This window comes from Limulus polyphemus, unplaced genomic scaffold (genome assembly GCF_000517525.1).
Source record: "Limulus polyphemus unplaced genomic scaffold, Limulus_polyphemus-2.1.2 Scaffold564, whole genome shotgun sequence".
In the NCBI taxonomy this organism is placed as follows: Eukaryota; Metazoa; Arthropoda; class Merostomata; order Xiphosura; family Limulidae; genus Limulus; species Limulus polyphemus.
In genome coordinates, this window is record NW_013666174.1 from 196,240 (window position 1) to 218,314 (window position 22,075).

Sequence of the window (22,075 nt, forward strand, 5' to 3'; positions counted from 1 at the left end):
TTAGCAGTATCCTATAGCAGAATAAATGAAATCTCTGAAGGAGATGGGAAACTTAAATAAAATTCCAAGGTAAGCCACTTTCAGGTGCAAGTTTCTCTCATCCTTTCAAGTTGTTTATATTTCAAAACTGTCTGGATCAAAATGTTCAAAATTACTGGAAACAAGCACTATTTCTTTAATGGAAATTTTACTTGAGGAAACACAGTTTTGTATTCTGAAGAAGTTTTAATAACATCTACAAAAATTCAAACTTTTTACACTGATAAATAATAATCAGAACATTTATTTTCATATCTTCAAGTTATTTTATTACTTTTAAGGGTATTCTGCTACAAAACTAGAAACGGAATTTCAAAATTCTACAGAATAAAACAAAGTTTAAAAAATTCTGAATTTATATTTTCTGTTACTTAAAATGTTCTCTTTAGTTTATGCCACCATAAGATTAAAGGCAAACGTCCATTCCTCTGCTGTAGTTGTGGATGAGAAACACAAAACTTGGCTTCTTGTAGTTTCTTAAGATAACTTTCACAAGCAACCTGTTAACATACAAAAAATAGTGCATGCAACTACTGCCACAATCTATTTATTTCATACTCTAAAATAACAAAACAAAAATTCTAAAATCCATTTTACATGATCTCCATCTCCAATATACTATTCTTATTATAACTTTTTGTGTAAAAAATCTAATTATTATAACTCATTGAAAAGAGTACAAATTTACTTAGATTACTTCTGAAGAGTATTGTGGGACTTTTAATAAGTTACTAGACAAGAAAATTAATATTGAGTATTATAATATTAATATCAGGATTTTAAAGAAAAGAAATTCTTAAGCATCACAAAGTTACCAAACTAAAACATTTTTCTTATGACTAAAATTAAATTACTACCACTCACTAAATTATCTAATATGCTAGAAGATTTTGTTCACTAAAAGAAAGTTAAACAACACAATAGATGAATTTTACTTATTACATAGTAACATGTAAAATACACTTCACTCATTTCTTTAAGTTTACTTAAATTTAAAATGTGAAAAAACATTCTGGATTCCAAAGTACTTAAACAAAAACAATTGTTTGTCTCACTACAGTAATACTTTAAGAATTTAAATTATAATATTATTTCCTGCCAACATAACAACACACTTTATGGAGTTGTTAAACTTTTAAAGAATATATATATACAATGACTACAAACACAATTTTTATATACAAATTATTAAAGTTTTTGAAAAAGTGAAAACTAATTATGGCTGATGCTTGAACTATAGCTTAGATACAGGCTCTAACTAATATAATAAGGCTGGAATAAAGAAGCCTTTAATATCTTATGATTAATCTCAGAAAAGCCTTTCCAAGAAAGAAATGTTCTTGGTAGGGATAATTTCAACAAATATATTATGAGTTCAAATGTTATTCGGAAGAGCTCTGATGCTCTGCCACTTACTTCTTTTCATACATTTTGAAGCCAAATTCAAAAGTGTAATTCCTTTGAGAACTAAACAAGCTCTAGGTACTTTGTTTGGTAAAATGTATATAATAATTAGTCTCTATAGCTGCTGATTATTTCAAGAATTCAATCTTTCTGTGCTAATGCCAATAAAAATGGATTTACAGTTTTAAAATCTGTTTTAATCACCTCCACAAATTTCAGACCTAATAGCTTTGCAGATACAGTTTGAAAGCAATTAAGTTGTAAATAGACAGTTAACTGAATATCAACCTAATACGATGCAGGCTTGAGCCCAACTAAGGAAGTTCTATCTTTATAGAACCAACTGGATGTTATAATTTTCCTATACTCAAAATGTATTTCTTATAAGTACTCTCCTCCTCACAAGATTAGCTATTCTCAGCCAGTGCTGCCCTCTTTATGCAAATGTTTTCTTCACTAATGCCACAAGCCTTCCGTTCCCCCAATTGGAATCAAATGATTCCAACATGTCTCTCATGTAAACCATCATGCATCACTTCACCACCAAAAGGAGCGTGACATATTCATGTGATGCACGTGACTTCCTCTATACACCTCTACCAAACTACAACTTTGAGGATTGGCAGAAGACGTAAGCACCAGAGGAAGGGTGGGAAGTACCTAATAGAAATAGCATTTTCAGTATAGGAAAATTATAACTTCTGATATGGTACTTCCCTCTTCTCACAAGATTAGCTAAAATCCCACATTGATTAGGTGGTGGGACTAGTGCAAGGGAATGACCAAAGAACCCCCCAAAAGTGTCTGAAAGATACCCCTGGAAATAAGAGAGTTAGATCTGATGAGAGGAACCTCACCACTTCTGAACCAGGTATACTCATCCGTGAAACGTGTAGAAGATAAGGGTGGAAAAAAAAGAGAGGAGCACATCCAAGTGGGAGAGAACTGTGGCAGGATAGTGAGCCTAACCATGTAAATATAAATGTAACTCAATCCACAAAGTATAAAGTGGGTGAAACAATGGATGTGCCCCTAAGTGTAGAGTGTCTAGGGTGTAATGGACCATACTCAGTGAGTCAACTACATCCAAAGCCCATGCTGTTGGAAACCGACATCCATGTGGGGGTAGGATGATGATCATACCATCTTCACCTCAAGTTCAAAAGACTGAGGGGAATCTAAAACCACTTTGACCCCTGAGCATGATACGTGCATGTTAGCTTTGATCTATCAATCTGGGGACCCAACATCCAGTATCAAAAGGATGTTTATATAATATAAATTAACTCCCCCAACAGTAAAACCGATCAGAGCTATCCAAAAACCAATAACATCCTCAAAATAGCAAAAGGACAGAACCAGAACAATCCCCCTTACCTCAACAACACAGGAGTATGATCGAGGGAGAAATATAGACAACCATAAACATGTGTGAGGAATTATACTGCTTGGTTCTATTCTAAATCCAAAACCTAGCCACAGTGTACAGACATCCATGTGGGGGTAGGATGAGGGTTCCCAATTGAAGGGGTGAACTGTAATTTGACATCTCATTCCTTTGTGAGTGTATATTGCATATTGGAGGATAGCACATCATCTACACTCACAGAACACCACCATCCTACTCTGCACTGAATGGTTATAGCCATCTTTATGTGGAACCCATTCAGGAGGGTGCCTTCATGGTCGACCACCCCAGCAGCTGGGAACTGAAAAGTGGTAAGGACTCCTATATCCCACTTGAAGAAAGGGGTGAGAACGTGGTGAAGAGTCTGGAGAAATTCACACAGTGTAATGGGAGACCAGGAAACCCTATTCTGAAAAGTAGACCATATTGATTTATTCAATACAAGGCATGGCAGGGATGGGCAGCTATCCCCTTCTGCTTTACCCATGCAGTCTATGGGTGGTATGGTCCAGAACAGGCAAGTTTATGAAGCAATTACATCGCAAAGTTATTCAGCTACAAGCGATCTTGTGGAACACCCCATCTCAACAGTGAGCATTGCAAAGCCATGGAAAATTAAACATGAGTCAACATGGCTGTACAGTGCAGATTTCAAGTTGAAGAATACCTGGTCAGGCACCACTTGCCACAGAGTGGGATCCATATAATGAGTATATGAAGCAAGAGCCCCTGAAAGGAAAAGAAATGTATAAACTTACTCAGTCAAAGTTACACAGGAGCCTGAAGAACAGCCACAGGTGGAAGATGAAAATGAAGAAACCGTGATATGGTGTAAATAATTGGAGATGAACATATTAGGTGTAGTCCACATGCCCGACTGTAGGATTTCCTCCAATGGCCGACAAAGACAAGATGCGAGGGAAAAGGTGAGGTGTTGAATCTGTTGAGAAGACACCTGGAACAAATTCTGGGAGGAAGAAGACAAGGAGGAATAAGCCAATTGAATCAAAAGTCGAACCCAATTGGCGAGAGTAGAAGGGGAAAGATCCCGAACAAAGGAAGATTGCCAAGGAATAAAGAGTCAGGAACAGGTACCACGGAAGGAAGCTGTGTGGACAATATAACAACAAAGAGTATGGAATGGACATAGGAGACTATCTGAATCAGGATGAGAGTAGAGATGAGAAACAGAAGGGAGGGAAATAGACAAAAAGGAGGAGTTACCCTCCCTAGCCACCAAGGTCACTGGGAGAAAGGAATGATCCAGATAAAGGAGAAGATATGTAGGGTGGTAAAATTTATGTGAAACAGCAATGGTAAAGAAATCAGACCTTGATGTCCACAGGCTAAGAGGAGAAGGAAGTACGTTTTAAGGGAAAGGTGAAATATGGAACACGAGAAAAGTGTTTCAAATGGAGGTGAAGTGAGGGAATGGAGGACCACATTAATCCGGAAGGAATCCATTAACATAGTAAGGACAGGGGAAGCACAAACTCAACAGTATTGGGAAAAACAAAAAGTATGGGATAAGGCAGTCCAATAACCTGAGAGCAAGGAGACCGAAGACCCTGTGAGAAACTCTGCTGCTCAAGCCACAGTAGGTTGGTCAGCGGGGAATCCCAGAGTCACAGACCAACTGTGGGACACTTTCCAATTGTGCTGATACACCTCCATCGAAGAAGGATGTATGGAATGAGCTAAAAGGAAAGCTACTCAATGGAAGAAACCTGATCTCCTTGCCAAGGACCGGATAAAAGCCAGGCATGAATGGCTGGATGTAGAACTGGTGACCACAACTGACGAAGAAGGGAGGGTGACAAAGGAAGAGGTACTGCAGGGAAAAGTTGCCGATGTTGTAATTGTGGAAACCAAGGTTGAGCTGGCCAATATGGGGTGATCAGAAGGACTCGACACAGAGTGGTATGGATGAGAGAGATCACCCAATGAAGTGATCAGATAGGAGAATAAACATAAAGGAATTTGTGGGACCAATCCTGGCTGAAGGCATCAACAACCAGAGTCCAAGGATGAGGTACCGGGGACCAAAATAGGGTTAACTTATGATTGAGCTATGTGGCAAATGCATCTACGTGGGGGAAAACCCCATTGATTGCAAAGTCACTGGAAAAAAGGGATCTAAAGACCTCTCCATCAGATATATTTAGTTGGGAAACAAAGAGATCTCAACCGGTGGCCCCTTGGTGATTGATATGTGGTACCACTGTATAATTGTTGGAATGAGTCATCAACAAACTATGTCTGGGGAGAGGAAAGAAATGATTCTAAGCCCATTGGACCACGAGAAGCACGAGAATGTTGACCAGAGGACTCCTTGTGATTGACTCATGCACGCCAGCCTTGAATGGATGCATCTGTGAAAAGATGTAAATCTGTATGAAGAGGAGGAAGCGGGACATATGCTGACATATGGGCCTTGTCCATCCACCAATACAGATCATCCATCAGGGTAGGGGAAGAGTAATGGGAGCTGACAAGGGATCCCAAGCTAGATTCCTTTGATTGTGAAGAGCCCACTGAAGAGATCGTATATGTGACACCATTGAAGACCTCATCCCCAAAAGTGATAGAACCTCACAAGCAAAATCATAGAGGTGAAGGTTGGGCCTGACTCAGATGAGTGTTGAAAAAGACACCCAAGTGGATGGCATATGAGGTAGGTTGGAGGAAGGATTTCTCCAATTTAATTAACCAGTCTACCTGAGCAGCCACTAGAAGGAGCTGACAAGTATGGCTGGCCGACTACAGTTGGGAATGAGCCAGTCATCCATATAATGGTGAAATTGCAACCCCAGAGCAGGAAGATGGCAAACAAAAGCTCTGACCACCCAACAGAAAACATAAGGGGCAGAAGCAAGCCTTGAAGGGGAGGGCATGAAATTGATAAAACATCCTGTGATGGATGAACCAAAGGTACAAACAAGACCGTGGTGACATAGGGATGTGGAGATAAGCATTGGTGACATCCATCTTGGTCATCCAGAAGCCCACAGATAATGACCAATGAGAAATGACTTCATGATAAAATGGGGCAGTTGAATGAAGCGATTGAGGTGAGACAAATCAATGACAGGCCTCCAATCTCTGTTTTTCTTGGGAACATCAAAGAGTCTGGAATAAAAACCTGGTGAAGGATGCAGAACAGGTTCAACAGCCTGTTGAGATAGTAGTTCCTGAACCACCTCTGACAGATGCTGGCTGGTCATAGAATCCCAAGGCAGAGGGAAGAAAATGGGTATAGGAGACATGGGAGGAGGGGAAAAACAGGATTATGAGTCCTTCCAATAAAACATGAAGAACCCAATGATCCTTGACAAAAGGATGCTAGTGATGAAGAAAATCGGAAAGCTGAGCTCCCACTGAACCAGTACCCACTGGTTAGTCACCAATATTGTTGGTGATAGGATGAGCATAATCGAAGAAAATGATGAGATGAGGCACCCTGAGAAGAAGATACAGGTAAGGGTTGGGAAGGGGAGGGATAGGAAATGGTAACAGGTGCCATACTGAGCTCTGACTGAGACAATCGGGCAACAAGGTTGGAAAGGGTAGACTGTTGTTGTTATGCTATTGCAACTCGTGATTCCAAAGACATATCACCACAGAAATGGGGCCATATGTAAATCCAGAAGATAAGATGATGGTAAAGGGATGCAAGTTAAGGTTGCATCATGACCTAGAAGGTCCCAACAACAGAGAAACCATGTATGTAAAACCAGAGCCAAAGACAACAAATGTGGAGGAAAGAAGGGAGAAGAAGTCCCCCACAAAACCCCTCAGAATTTTGATGGAGAGCCTCAGAGAGGAGATGAATAGTAAAGAGATAACGTAAAAGAATTGTGAGGGTAAGACGAAGGTGAGAAAATTGGTCAGACTTACAGGAGATTCAGGAGCTGCACACCCCAAACAGGCAAAATAAAACCTAATAATTGTTGGTTCAGAAAAGGTTAGTCTGCATGATGATATGCAAGAGCAAACTGATCCGAAGTCCATGGGGGGGGAGGACATGCTAATCCCATCACTTAATTGTAAGGGAATTTGTCAGCATGTACCTGAATATCCGAGGAGGGGGAAACCAAATAGATTGATCAGGAAGACGTGGTTCATAGGAAATAGGGGAAAGGGATAAAATGTGACATACCTGAGAAACGAAATCCAAAAAGATTGTATTAGGCCTAACTGACTCCTCAGGCAGGGCATGGGAAAGCATGGCTAAATCAGGAGGTGGAAATAGGCGATCCAAGTCCTTGTCTACCTGTTCGGGTGGAAATGGGGAAAGGTTTGGAGACAGAGGTTGACCCATGTAATATTCAATCTCCCGTCAAATAAACGAGGATAAATCATTTGCCGGGTCACCTGCACCTGAGGCATAGTGCTAGTCACAGGTGTGACCCCTGAAGTGGGAACATGAACTTCGAAATTTATAATAAGGAAGAGTCAACCAATAATTGAAAGAATAAATAACAATGCAATTGTAATAAACTGGGATTAAAGTGAAGTTAAGAATCAGTCTTAATAGAAACTAGAAGTGAAAATAAATGAAGACCACTTCGAGAGCATACTAAAAACGAACAAGAAACTTTAAACAAACAAAAAGGAACACGTCGGAGCACAAGTACTGCCAAACAATAAGTGATAGTTCGATAAAGGCATATAGAGAGAGTCACATCTGTCATGCTCCTATTGGTGGAAAAGTGAAGCATAATAATTTACATGAGAGACATGTTGGAATCATTTGATTCCAATAGGGGTAGCAGAAGGCTTGTGGCATGCATAAATAAAAAAAATTGCATATAGAGGGCAGAACTGGACGAGAATAGCCAATCTTGTGGGTGGAGGGAATTTCCTATTTAATATTTGAAGGTGTAATTTTGTCTACACACTAAATTTACCATCTAAGCAAACTCTCAATTGGAGTCATGGAAATTGAATAATGACTTATTTATGAATTATTGCACATACCACATACAAATGCAGATTAAAAACAGCCAAATCTAGGAACAACTAGGTCTAAACTTGAAATGCAAATTGTGTTTCTAAATGTATGTAACATAACATATCCAAACAAAACATAAAAGTATTTTTTTAAGAGAAGAAGATTGTGAGTCATCATTTTATATATTTATTGAATAATGTACGGAATATACTTACTGCTGGAAGGAATACAACTCTTGCTGCTGGTGGAACATCTTTCTTGAAAGACCTAGCCTGGAACAGAAAGGAAACAGAAAGTAAAACCTAACCTACACAGCAATAAAAACTAGTAGACATTACAAATTGTTTCTTTCTTATGCTGAAAATTCCCTGATTTGATACTAATTCAAAATAACACAACTATTTTCTACTAATATAAGATTACACCTGCAAAAAATATGAAAGTGTAAAGAGAATTAAAGAGGCCAACATTCACGGGCAAATACAACATGTCTGTTCTATGCCATTTTTGACAACAAAAAAATTAAAAACTGCCTATATCACTGCTTGGGACCAGCAAGAAAGTATCTTTGCATAAAATTCCAAGTAAATTTAGCAAAATGTGGCCAAGCAATTGACCAAAAAACCTCAAAACTGTGTTTCTTTCTGAGCTTTGACCCCCCTAAAAAAAGAAACAAAAGACTCAAAATGGGCAAATCCAACTTTTTTGTAGTTCGATGTGTTGGGCACATGTAACTTTTTATTTGTATCAATTTTCATCTTGATTGCTGTAAATATGACTGCTCAGGAGCTGAAAATAAACATTTTTGGGTTATTTGGCCTTTGATTCCATAAAATCCTTAAAAAGGCCTAAATCAAAAAGAAGACATAGCAGTCTGGGCATATTGGACCAAGGTATAACCTTACTACATTTCAAGTCAATCTGCCAAGAAATTAAGGAATGGCAGTCGATTGAAAATTGTTTGGAAAAAGAAGAAACTATAGAAAAACAGTATATGTGTCTCTGCAGAAATAATGCATAAAAAGAAATAATGACTAATATATTTTACATTAGATTCAGAGCAATGGTTTCATATAAATACTTATCTTGAGTGTAAATCCAGGAAAATAGATATACAAATGGTGAAGAGATAAATGAAAACACTGCTACCTTCTGTGAGTATCAATCAGTGACATCTAGGCTCTCTGGACTTACCTGATCAGGTCACATTTTACTAGTTCTGAGTCCACAGTCTGTGGCCATTGCACCACTGTGGAGGCAACTGTGATTCTCATGGGGATGAATAGCTCTATTATAGTTCATCTACCTTTGTTTCACAGTTTTATTTTAAGGTTTTCTTTCTCATACTCATTGTTAGTTCAGTATTGAACACTCATCACATTTTGTTGTCTTTCTCATTCCTTTTACCGTGATGCTTAATTTTTAAACACATTTTAACATGATTATCTTCTTTTTTGTTTTTGATATGCTATCATTTGTAGTCCATGTTAACACTACATTAGAAAATTATGTTTTTGAAAGGATTAGCATTCCGTGTAGTATCAGTTACAGTAGATGCACTATAGGAGTCTTGATTATCAGTCCTCTGGTGAAACCTGTTAATTCTTTCCAGGAACACAGTATGTATGGAATTTAAACATATCTTCTGCATGTTAGGCAGTATGTGACTTGCATTTTTAATGTGCAGGATTGACCATTTACAGGAATCAACTAGTCTCTAATGTTTTTGTTCTCACACTTAAAATACTTAACCAAATTTTATGAAACTCGATGAACATTTTATAAATAGTATATAGTTTTTGCAGGTGAAAACAAAAAATAATGATCTAATTTAGTATTTGTAAAAGTTTTTTTAGGTTTTGATATTTTCAAAATTTATTACACTTTTTTGGAAAAACATTAAAAATACTTCTTTAATCTTAGGTATTCTATGCCTTTTATTACTGGTCAGAAAATTATATCTATGTGTACAATTGGTTTTAACTTGTTTAATATTAATTAATATATTTCTTTGTATACTTCATTTTCCCACTAATATGACATACAAACACAGCATGACTGACGAATACTAATTAGTGGACTATGAGTTGAAATTTCACCATTGTTATCTTCATCAATAGTTGTTCTGTGATATTTTGGCAACAATAGTTTTGGTTGAGATCAATTAATATCCAATAGATTATTTTCAATAACTAAAAAGTTCTTATATTGCATGTTGTTTTGTTTCAATACAATAAACTTAATAATATATTTAATAAAAAAAACGATATGTGTCACCCAAATAGGTTACTGTTGCAGGCTAGCTAGCTCAACATAAACGATCTTTACCTGATGTTTCGTCATAGAAACTATTTTCTGTAAACTTTCAACTAAACACAATATAACATCAAAACATTATCAGGAATGAAAATAACATCAAAAGAAACAATAAAAAAATTCTTAGATTTGTGGCTTGCTCCCAAATGTTCCAAAATTGCAACTGGATCATTTGCTCACCATACTAGAACTTCAGTGGCTTTCATGTCGACAAACTAAAAATACAGCTAAAACCACTCTGTTTCCTTTAATGGTGAGGTAGATAGGTTACAACTGTTTAATTCTCTGGTTCTAGCTACGTTCACAGCTGAGAGATATTAAGCCCTGCCATTAGCACAAGGTAATCAAATACTTGAAGTAATAAAAATCTCTAAATAAAGTCATGTTGAACAAACACTGGATCATTATATTTCCAAGAGTTGATAATTTCATAGCAAATGTAAAACTAACCTTGCAAAATTTTTGAAAATAAAAAATATACTGTTTACAGGGGAGTAAAAACTTGTTGAAACAGAACTAAAATTTACTAGTTTGCCTACTTAAACTTGTCAAATCACCAAATCATAATTCTATTTAAACCACAAAGGTGTTCTTTAAACTATCTAGAAGGAACTTAACAGATTTATTAAAGAGGCATATTGCTACATTCTCATTGAAACCATCCAACATTTTCAGATCCCACTACAAAAACTGACTTAGCACTAACCTGAAGGCTCATGTTGGGCTTTTAAAACTATTTTGTTATTAAATTCCTATATGTATTAAAACACAACCTACACCTTTCATGAAAAATATATAACTTTCGGAAAAAAAAGTTGATGTTTTCACTCAAGTAAATGGTGAAATATCTAACTAGTTAGAAAAGAACAAAAGGAAAGAATAAACTATATTCAAATATGTATTTGTGTTATTATGAAAAAAGTATGTCAGAGAATGGTAAATTATTAGAATTCTTAACTCATTGTGTACAAATTAGCCTTAGTTTGTACTTAAATTACATCAGACAAAAATCTTTCTTGTCATTTTCTTGTGCATTTAAAACAAACAAAAATCTGTAAAAAGAGTAAGAGGAAATGCTAGTAGTAATACAGATACACCAGTCACCCGAGGGTTTGAAAATGCCAAATTAGTAGTAATACAGATGTACCTGTCATTTGTTGGGAGTAGAAATGCCAATAAAATTTCACTATGCTTTATGTTACCTCTAAAACTGTAACTTCTGCATTGAAAGTTAAGTACTTTTTCAAAAAATAAGAACAACATACAAAATAGGCTAATCTTTCTCTGCAGATGCAAATTATTATACTCCAAGATAACACTCACAAAAACAAGAAAAATAATTAGTCTTGAAAGAGTGAATTGAATGCAACCACAGTACCACAAGCAAAGGCTCAATATGTGGTCTAAACTTTTTATAGAAGAAAACAAAATTTTACAAAGAAATTCATACTCACAGTCTCTAAATGTTGATGTGCTAAGGAGGCAATTTCATAGACAACATCTATTACTGACTTTTCCTGGGATCCTTGAAGAATTTGCTCTTGAGAAACTTTGTGCTTTTAACAGGAAATAAAAAAAAAGAGGTTGAAATATTTTTTTTTTTTAGATCAATAGCAAGAGCAATCTTTCAAAGCCAGTTATAATCTAGAATATATGTTAAAACATGATTCTTGGAAACAGTAATCAATTCACAGAAATAGGGAAGAAACACAATGATACTGCATGGATACAAGACCTTATGTGCAAAAAAATCTGAATGTCCAACTCCTACTTTAGATACAGCTTCACTGTTTAGTTTATAAATATATCAAAGTATTAAATGTTTTGAAAAAATACCAGTAAACTAGTTTTGATTAAATTTAACCTTTATCTCTGAACTACAGATGCTATTAATAACATACTCTCCTTGAAAAGTTAGTTGTGGAATTCTACTTTAAGCCACAGATCAGGAAGCCTTTAAACCCTTCTGTTTTGCAATCCATAATGAAATAATTTGGAGAACATACACACACACACACCATAAATTATTTTTCTAATGACTTTATGAAAGTATATATGATGCCAACAGACCTTAATGAGCACATCAGTAGGAAGGTAGACTCGTCCTCTAGATGCATTAAAAGGAACACCACGTAATAGGTTAGTAATCCCCTGACATTTACCTAGATGACTAGCAGCATGGTCACACTGAAGGTCTTTTATTCCTGGCAATAAGGGAGCTTACATGTAATATGTCCTGAGAGAGACAACGTATTAAAATTAAATAAATAAATGAAAACATTTAAGTTGACTGCTTTTCTTGTCCTAACAAAATCTAGCTGACATACACTACATGAATTTAACTTTTTACCACTGTAGAAAAATTACACCATGTTCTGGTTTGTTTGAGCTTTGTAAATCAGCATACTATGGAATAAAGAGCATGTAAAAGCCATCATGCGAAAACTTTCCTAAAAAAAAAATATAAATGTACTTATAAAACTTATTCAAAATAACTACTTGCCAATTGTCAAATTCAATCAAATAGTACTGTAAAATTAACAATATGAATGGTTTGAGTTACAACAAATGTTTGTGTAACTAGTGATTAACTGGTACTAATTCAGTTAGGCTTATAGTTAATTTTGCTTGTTTCTCACTCAGCCCATGTCATCTCCAATAACATCACATTAATACAAGTGTAGCTTTGTGGTGACATTCTCCATGACATTCAGCTGTTATTCACTTCATCAACAAGCTATAAATTTGGGTGGGCACAAAATTTTTAGTAAAAGTTAAAGTGTTATACTGAAGTTCTCTTTATCAGAAGATACTAGCAATTTGGATACATCAAGTTGAAGGTAGTCATTGTGCCATAAATTGAAAAAAATGTGTTTGTTTAGAATTTTCATACAAAGCTCACAAGAGGTATCTTGCAAAGCCATCCCAGTTTTGAATGTATAGACTAGAGGCAAGGCAACTAGTAAACAGGAACTACCACCACTCTTGGGTTACATTAATCTGACTAATTAGTAGGATTTGCCCACAACTTTTATAATGCATCAATGACCCCACAGTGCAGAGCACATTTTTCACTCAAAGAGATGCAAACTATGAACCCTTAAATTCAGTCTGAGCATACTAACCAATAGGCTACAGGTTTATAATAAATTTTGCTTGTTTCTCACTTGACCCATGTCATTTAAAAAAAATGTCATATTAATACATTGCTAACTAGCTCGACACATATGTTTGGATCATGTCTGATAGATGGAATATCCCCAATGAGTTTGGAAGCTATGACCATAGGCAATTTCCATTATAACTTAATGATAATAATGACAAGAACTGGTAGTGGAAAAAATATTTTTCATTTTTTTTTCGAAGTCTCATGGCATAATAAACATACTTGCTTAAAATTTACAATCTTATTTGCTGGTTTCACATTTCAAAAGCAGGTAATATCATATATATGATAAAGTGTTTTTAAAGTGGGTTCCTTGTTATCAATTTATTATAGTAAAACTCAGTTTTCATCTGTCCTGCAAACGAGCATGTACCTTACTATCTCAGTGTGTACGTGCCACACTTTATTCCAACAGACATAAATAAACTTAAATAGATATTTTGTAGCATAAAAATTAAAAACTTATCAAAGTTTTTAAAAAAGATCTCACATTAGGTTGTAGAATAACATTATAAGTTTATTTATTGATAGTATTAAGTATGGTAAAGTTTATCCCTAACTAAACAAAAGCTAAAAAACAAGTTATAGTTAACTTATCTCTTTTATCAAATATAGATCATAGGCTTAATTAATGTTAGGCCTAAGACAAGTGAACTTGTAGATTTTGGTGTCTAGGATTAGAATTTTTTTGTATTATTCTAGAAATCTTGTATTTAAAGAAGTATGATTGTAATAATGTGATAAAAATAGAAAAATGGTTCAAGCCATTGAAAAGACAAAAAGAAAGACAATAAAATCCAACATTTTTGTAAATTGGCTTTCTTCAAAATTTAAATCAACATCATCAAAAAGAAGAAAGAACATGATTAAATCTGAAGGTGCAAAAATTTTTTAAATTTAGGAAGAAAAAATTTTGTTTAAATTACTTTATATCTGGTCCTGGTGAAAACTGTTGGCTGAAATGTTTATTATTAATTTTAATACTGATATACCATCAATACACATTTAAAACAGTATAGATGTATTACTATCTATAAAATTTAAGTTAATGAACTCATCATTAATTGGAGGAGGGTTTTGGGAGATGGTTTTAACACTTAACTGCAAATAATACCATTTGTTTAAAACTAAAATTAAAGGTAGCAAAAATATGCTTGCTTCAGACATGCAATTATATACCTTTCATCTAAGAATCTTACAGCAAACACTACTTCAAGGTCAAAAACAGTAGGAAGTTTCAACACAAGTTGCAATGACAAGGCATAACATATTTCAAAGCTCATGAATTACTTGCCCATAAATTGTATAATTAAGTAGTAAACAGAACTTTCACTTACCCACAAATTGTAAAATTAAGTGTGTTTGTTTCTGTTATAGCAAAGCCACATAAGGCTTTCTGCTATGTCCACCAAGGAAAATTGAACCTCAGATTTTAGATCTATAAATATGAAGACTTACTGCTGTCTCACTGGGAGATGTAAAATTATATAATAGGCAGAAAAGTTAACATTTTCCTACACTGAAAATGTATTTCTGATAGAAACTTACCTCTTTACACATAATAGTTATTCTTGACTTGTGCTATAGATTGTAGAATTAAGTAATAAACAGAAGAAATAGATCTTTCACTTTCCAATATATGTAGAAGTAATAAACAAAAGAAACAGACCTTTTACTTACCCATAGATTGTAGAATTAAGTAATAAACAGAAGAAACAGACCTTTCACTTACCCATAGATTGTAGAATTAAGTAATAAACAGAAGAAACAGATCTTTCAGCATAATCTTCAAGTTCTTCTATAGTTTGGTGACCTGTTTCTGAAAACAGGCTTTCCTAAAGAAAAAAACAACAACATATTTTACATAGTTCTGTGAAGTACCACCAACGCCGTGAACCCATATAACTGATAAAAAATTCCTCTTTATTTTTATGAACATCACTTCAATGCAGGATGCTAATTGCACTTGCCTGTCATTTGGAAGAACTACTCAGCATAACCCAATAAAATGAGAAAATAAAAGTTTGCTCTTTAGCAAATTTCTTTGATAACTATGTCTAAGAAATACATATATATTTCATATGCTCCTATTAGTAAATAAAAGGGATTATAAAAAAAAGTGCATGAAAGGGGCATTAGCTTGGAGTTGTTTTATACTCGCATGACCTGGAACAAATCCAATTTTGATTTCTGATTAAATAATAATTAGGAAAGGCATGTATATACACTATTATTATAATTATGAAACTTTCAAAACTTATGTAAAATACTTTTTTATTTATTTAATGTTTCTATTTTATAGATTATGAACATAACGTCTGCCTATGGATCTTTGAAAAGAACATTTTGATATAATAACTTAAATCTTATCAAAAATGGAAGATCTGTAGTAATTTCTCAACAAGTAAATTTTAAATAATTAGTTTTTTTATTATAAATGCATTATAGGGTCAATTCTTTTTCTATATTTCCTTCATTTAGAGAAACTTAAACAATTAATTCATAAAGGAAGTCATAAAAAAATATAAACCAGGTATGTCCAAAGTCCAATCTCTTCAAGGTGCCTATTATATTATTGGTGGTGGAAGAAATATTGTGATTTAGTTCACACTTCTGCTTAAATTTGTCATTAAGAAACACCTGCCACTCATCCCAATCTACATTAATTCTTTTATCATTTTCCTGTTGGCATATCCATATTATTATAATTTTTTATGTGAAAAAATTGCAAAAATAGAGGAATTATGCCAAACAATAATGTGAAACTTACTCTACTGTCAACCATGCGTTGAAACCAAACCTTTGTTAACTTTTGATATTTCAAGATCTGCAAGAAAAGTATGTTACTACAATAATACCGCACAATGGAATACCGTTTAAAAAGTATGTTACTACAATAATACCGCACAATGGAATACCGTTTAAAAAGTATGTTACTACAATAATACCGCACAATGGAATACCGTTTAAAAAGACATAGAGAAATGTAAACAAATTGTAATAACTTTTGGCAAGTATTTTTAGTAAATTCTAACACTTTATTCAATGTTTACTGTAGATTCATGTAATTATTTCACCAACAATCTTGCCTGATTACATAAACAAGATTAAGTAGATTATAATTACAATGATTGCTGTCCAAAGTACTTCTTTGCAAAAACATTACTTCAAAAATAAATAAAAACCAATATAATTGCACAGCATTTAAAGAATAAGGTTTCTAATTCAATAACATCAATTGAGTTTCATATTAGTTACAATTCTTAATTCCTATCTGAACCTTCAAAAGAAATTTTATCCTCAACTTCGATTTAAAGGCTGTCATCCAACCCTAAAAATATAGGGATCTTTTAAGGGAATTTGTAAAGTATTTATAGATATTTTTTAAAAGGAAAATATCATAAGAAATTATAAGACAAATTTTATGAATGAAAATAAAAGACTGAATTTCATTTCAATTATCCTGATTATAGTGGTACTTATTTCATTACTTGTATTCTCTAGGTATTCCATTACAATACCTACAAATTTATATACCATTTAAATACCTACAAGTAAGTTTACCATGGGAGTCTTATGAAACACAAATTTTAACGCAAAAGAAAAATGACAGATGCCCAATAGGAGGGTGCTTTTTCCACACATATTCTATTACATGGCTTCACTGTACCAGATTATTTGTATGTAAATGTGTGTAAAGACCAAAACAACAAAAAATAACCTACAGAAATAACCTGTTTCCTTTTGGAGGGGGAATTTCAAAACTAGAAGCAAATTTTCATTCTTGATGTTTAAGTGGTTTTAAACATTTTTCGGGGCTATAAAATTTCTAAATCATGCCAATAACGAAAACACCTAGAATTCTATACATAAGAATTTGCAACTTCAAAATAATAACAACAAAGAAATGTCTATCATTTGCATACATGTTTAATTTGTTTTATAAAGTCTGTAGGGGTATTTGAACTTTCAAAACTTCAGTTAAAACTAGTTGGATTAACCTACAGAAATCAGACACAAATAAAAACACTTCAAAAGAAAACAACTCTTGTTGCAAAACTTCAGTTAAAACTAGTTGGTTTAACCTACAGAAATCAGACACAAATAAAAAACACTTCAAAGGAAAACAACTCTTGTTGCAAAACTTCAGTTAAAACTAGTTGGATTAATCTACAGAAATCAGACACAAATAAAAACACTTTAAAAGAAAACAACTCTTGTACCATATTCAACAATATTAGCCATGAGTACTGATTATATCAATTAGTGTCATGTAAAATAATTGATTAATCAAATTTATGATTAAATAGATTGTCAAGAAAATAATAAAAAATATAAATTAATGTTTTTGATTACTTCAAGCATTCAAATAATCAAGATATTGTTATTATGATTTTTCATTAATATTTTTGATCAATTAATGGTTGTTCAGCTTAATCTGTTAGTGTCATGACTTACAAAAATAATTGGTTAATTAAAATTTGTTTCCAATTATTACTATTTTCAACTATTCAAACTCTTCAAGTCTGAAGGGAAAATTAATTATCAAATTTCACTAATTACCCAGTTCTAAACTTGTGTTTATATGTAGAAATAGCAGAAAATATACTTTATTTTATACATTCTAGCTCACCTAATAGAAAGTCTATAGCTCTTTGACAAACAAACATATACAAGTTTTTAAAATTCCAATACTTATTTTTACCGACAATCAAAAATGTTGTTTAAAACAAATTACCCTTGCTAATTCCAAAGCAATTGGTTGTTGTGGGGGTTGACCCTGTAATAAAATGAAAATCAAAGAAAAATTAATAACAGCAAGCACAATGATGTTACTGTTATTTAGAAATCCAGTATTTACTTTTAGCTTTAGCAGTATATATTGTTTAACAAACAGTGATATTCACATAAAAAATTTTAAAAGCGACACAGTTCAACAAATGGTAAACATCTACAGTTATGAGTCCTCCAATATTTTTTACTACCATTCTGTTAACACAAATTATTTTTGACAGACTAATTCATGGCATAAAAAAATCACCACATTGGTGAAATCACTAATTTATATGTAAAATACATAATAACCCGACAGCAACAATTAAAAAGATTAACTGCCATACTAATTTTGTTTGTGTGACTCGCATGTTCTTATGGACCCCGTAACCGACAGACATGAAATTATTGTTAAAACTTCTTTGACATTAAACACACTGTATTAATAAATCTAAGAATTAACCATGACTATATTTTTCAGTTTCACCACCCCTCTGATGGTAATCGATCACTGAAGGTCCTGTCTACAGTTATTGTGATATTTATTTTGAAAATCTGAAAGCAGAAAACACTTCTTATCTTCTAGCATTATACACACACACTGCTGGGCTAGACAATCTTTCTACAAAGCAATGTTAAGATATGCCCATTAGTACAGTGAAACAAAAATTGGGGTATAAAATTGTATATCTTTACTGGCTATGGTGTAGGCTTGGATAGCTGATTTACATTAGTCAAACAGGAGGTTTATATAAAAAAGAAAAACTGTAAAGCTGAAACAAACTTGAAGAAAGAATAAAAGGAAACAAATTCACAAAACTGAACCCACAATACAAGCTTATGTCACATCTGTATGATTGGTTGGATTTCAGAAACAAACTAACAGATAAAAGCAACGAAGTATGTCATATGTAAGTGTTTATGTCACAAAGTTTGTAATACACATATACATCTATTTGTTACAACAGACAGCTTCAAGTTAAAAGACACTACATGCCTTCTCTTTCTTGTCCTTTATAAGGGTATGTAACGACTGTGATGTTTTCAGTCTCTCATAAATATTACTTATTATTTTTTGAGAGTTATCTATAAGCAATTTGAACTGTTTGAGTACTTGTTTCTCTTCTGGGTGCATGGTTATTTTGAAAATCATGAAATAAACACCAATAACCTTAAACATACTGACTTATTTGTATACTGTTCAAAACTAGTGTATCCACATGCTCCATAATACTGAATAATTTTTTTTAAATCAGACACATCGTTCAGTGTAAAGAATCAAAGAAAAAATTACACAAAATCATTCATTTTTTAAGTAAAGAATATAAGAAAACCCTTACAACAGTTAGTGGGATTATATAAAAATAATGAGAGAATTTTTGTGACTCATATGTCATTAGGGATACTGTAATCACATGAACCACTACTGGTAATCTTAAGGTTATTAGGGATTCAGTAACCACATGGACTGCTACTGGTAATCTATTGGTCATTAGGGATCCTATAACTGTATAGATTGCTACTGACTAAAAATAAAATACTGGTTGAATAATGGAACTGGATGGAAGAAACTAAAATAGTTCATAAACTTACAATACACTGAAAATGGTGAAGGTAACCCTTAAATAGCAATCTATAAGTTATTATTTTCCTACACTCAAAATATATTTCCGATAGATACTTATCTCTTCTCACAGTTACAGCTATTCTTGATTTGACTTCCTTCTAGTGCCTTGAACTCGCATCTAATTACACATGTAGACCACGTGGTTCAGCTTCATTTAAGCATGCAACAACCTTCCACCAATACAAGTGCAACACACCCTTGTATTGCAGCTGACCCCCCTATGCAGTTGAATTCAATATTCCCTTTGAGACTAGGCATGAAAAACAACAAAATTGGTGGTAAGTGTGGGAGGATGTAAGTATCTATTGGAAATATATTTTCAGTGTAGGAAAATATTAATTTCCGATATGATTACATCTCACAGTTACAGCTAGAATCCCACATTGAGTAGGTAAAGGTACTGGTGTAAAATTACCTAGGTGAGTACTCTTCAAAAGCATCTGAAGAGCACACATGGAGTGTGCCACCTCCATGTAGAGAAAACACACCTGTGAGAGACTGCATCACATATGAAGCTGGTATACTCTTTGCCCATGTGGAGCTCATGTTGTTTTACATGGACAAGGAGCACTAAAATCAGTACTGAGGTACAAAACATTACTTTAGATGCAAGTTTTTAATTTTGTGATGACTGCTTATTGCAGAATATATTTCTTTAGGGAAATACAAGTATAATGTTGATAGCTTGAATATTACTATATTTTTATGTTTCTAGCATCTCAACATACATGTTTGCAGAAAAATGATATTTAATAAGATACATTTATAATATCCATGTAAAAAGTTATGTTCTGTTAGAACTCGAAACTAGACAGTTTAGGATTTAGTTACTCATTCTACTAGCTCTTCCTTAAGACAAAATGATAATTTACAATGAAAATATGGCCAATGGAATACTGTCAATGTAAATGAAAATATGGCCAATGGAATACTGTCAATGTAAATGAAAATATGGCCAATGGAACACTGTGTGTCAATGTAAAAAATATTTTTCAAATAATGTGAAGAACAAATCAGTATGCATTATATTTTCTGATTGTACATATAAGTTAAAGATTTCTTTTCTTTTTAACCAGAGGTGAAATTAATTTAGATTATTATATGGTGGAGTAAAACAGACTCAAAACACCATAGACATTACATTTTCTGTTTCAAGTGGTGAAAGTTTAAAAAAATCAATGTTATATGATACATTGTGTGATTTCTTTAGTTTGGGTAAGTCAATAACAAGATACAGCAATCACTTTATTTTAAGTAGCACATCAGTGGTTTGCGCACTGTAAAGTCACTGTCAATAAGAGATGTATCATCACAAAATCTGAGCAATTAACTTGATTACCTATGAGCATCAATTACTGTCACATAAAACAATTGATTAATCAAAAATATTTTTTCTAATTAATACTATTTTCAATTATTACAACTATCCAAGTGCGCCACAGATAATGAAATTAATCAATTAATAAAAATTAGGGTTTCAAGTTATTACTATTTTAGATTATTCCAACTATCCAAGTAATTGAAATATTGCCATTATAATTTTTTATTATTGTTTTTCATTAATTCAAGTTTGTTCAACTTAATCAATTAGTGTCATGACTAACAAAAATAATTAACTAGATTATGTCTAGACACTTTAGTATGTCTATTTGACCTATTGACATGTAAGTTTCAAAGTTCTCTGGCTGAATGGCATAAACAAGTAATAAATTTTGTCAACCCCTGAGAGGTGCCACATCCACTTTCTACACTTTTGCTTGAGCTTTATAACATATATGCAGTTCTAGATACACATGCATATAAGCATTAGAAAGAGCTCATTTTATACTAGAATCCACTAATAGTTATTTTGAAATTGGCGAGTAGTTGTTGTCAACTTACTGGTAAATTGTAAAACAGGATAAATAAATTTTTTAATTAAATAAATACAATCTAAAAACTAGTTTATTGTCTCTTGGTGTTTTAAGAATTAACTTTTTTACTTGAACTTGGATCCATTAGTTTAAATTCAGCTTATAGTTATAGATGTAGGTAGGTTATAATATAAACCAGGCTAAATACATTTTATTATTAACGTTACATATGTTGTTCTAATAAATTATTAAGGATGTGGGTTGATATGGAGGTTATAGTTATAGGTGATTCCTTGACAAGGCATGTGGATAGTATAGTCTGTGTGGTAAATAGGGAGAAAAGGATCAGATAATGCTGCACAGGTGGAGGATATAACTGACAGAGCAGGAGATATAATAAAGGGGCTAGCAGAGATGCAGTTTTTGTGGTGCATGTAGGAGCTAATTAGTAAGTACAAAGCTTGATAAAGACAGTTAAATAAAGAGGCCATTGCTTAATTTTGTTATGGATACTGCCGAGAATTATCTGTGGGAA

The 22,075-nt window shown here is 33.3% G+C and overlaps 1 protein-coding gene across 2 annotated transcripts in view; it reads right to left on the minus strand.

The window, feature by feature from the left end:
- Positions 1–263: 263 nt before the first annotated feature.
- The window catches only part of LOC106459128 (NADH dehydrogenase (ubiquinone) complex I, assembly factor 6-like), a 45,337-nt gene continuing 23,525 nt past the window's right edge, over positions 264–22,075 (minus strand). For both annotated transcript variants that reach the window (XM_013918714.2, XM_022385561.1), the window contains exons 4-10: positions 18,026–18,067; positions 16,058–16,114; positions 15,020–15,122; positions 12,192–12,325; positions 11,576–11,677; positions 8,021–8,077; positions 264–539 (exon numbers count right to left, since the gene is read on the minus strand). In XM_013918714.2, coding sequence (XP_013774168.1) covers positions 411–539; positions 8,021–8,077; positions 11,576–11,677; positions 12,192–12,325; positions 15,020–15,122; positions 16,058–16,114; positions 18,026–18,067 — 624 coding nt within the window. In that variant the 3' untranslated portion in view covers positions 264–410. The remainder of the gene's footprint in view (positions 540–8,020; positions 8,078–11,575; positions 11,678–12,191; positions 12,326–15,019; positions 15,123–16,057; positions 16,115–18,025; positions 18,068–22,075) is intronic.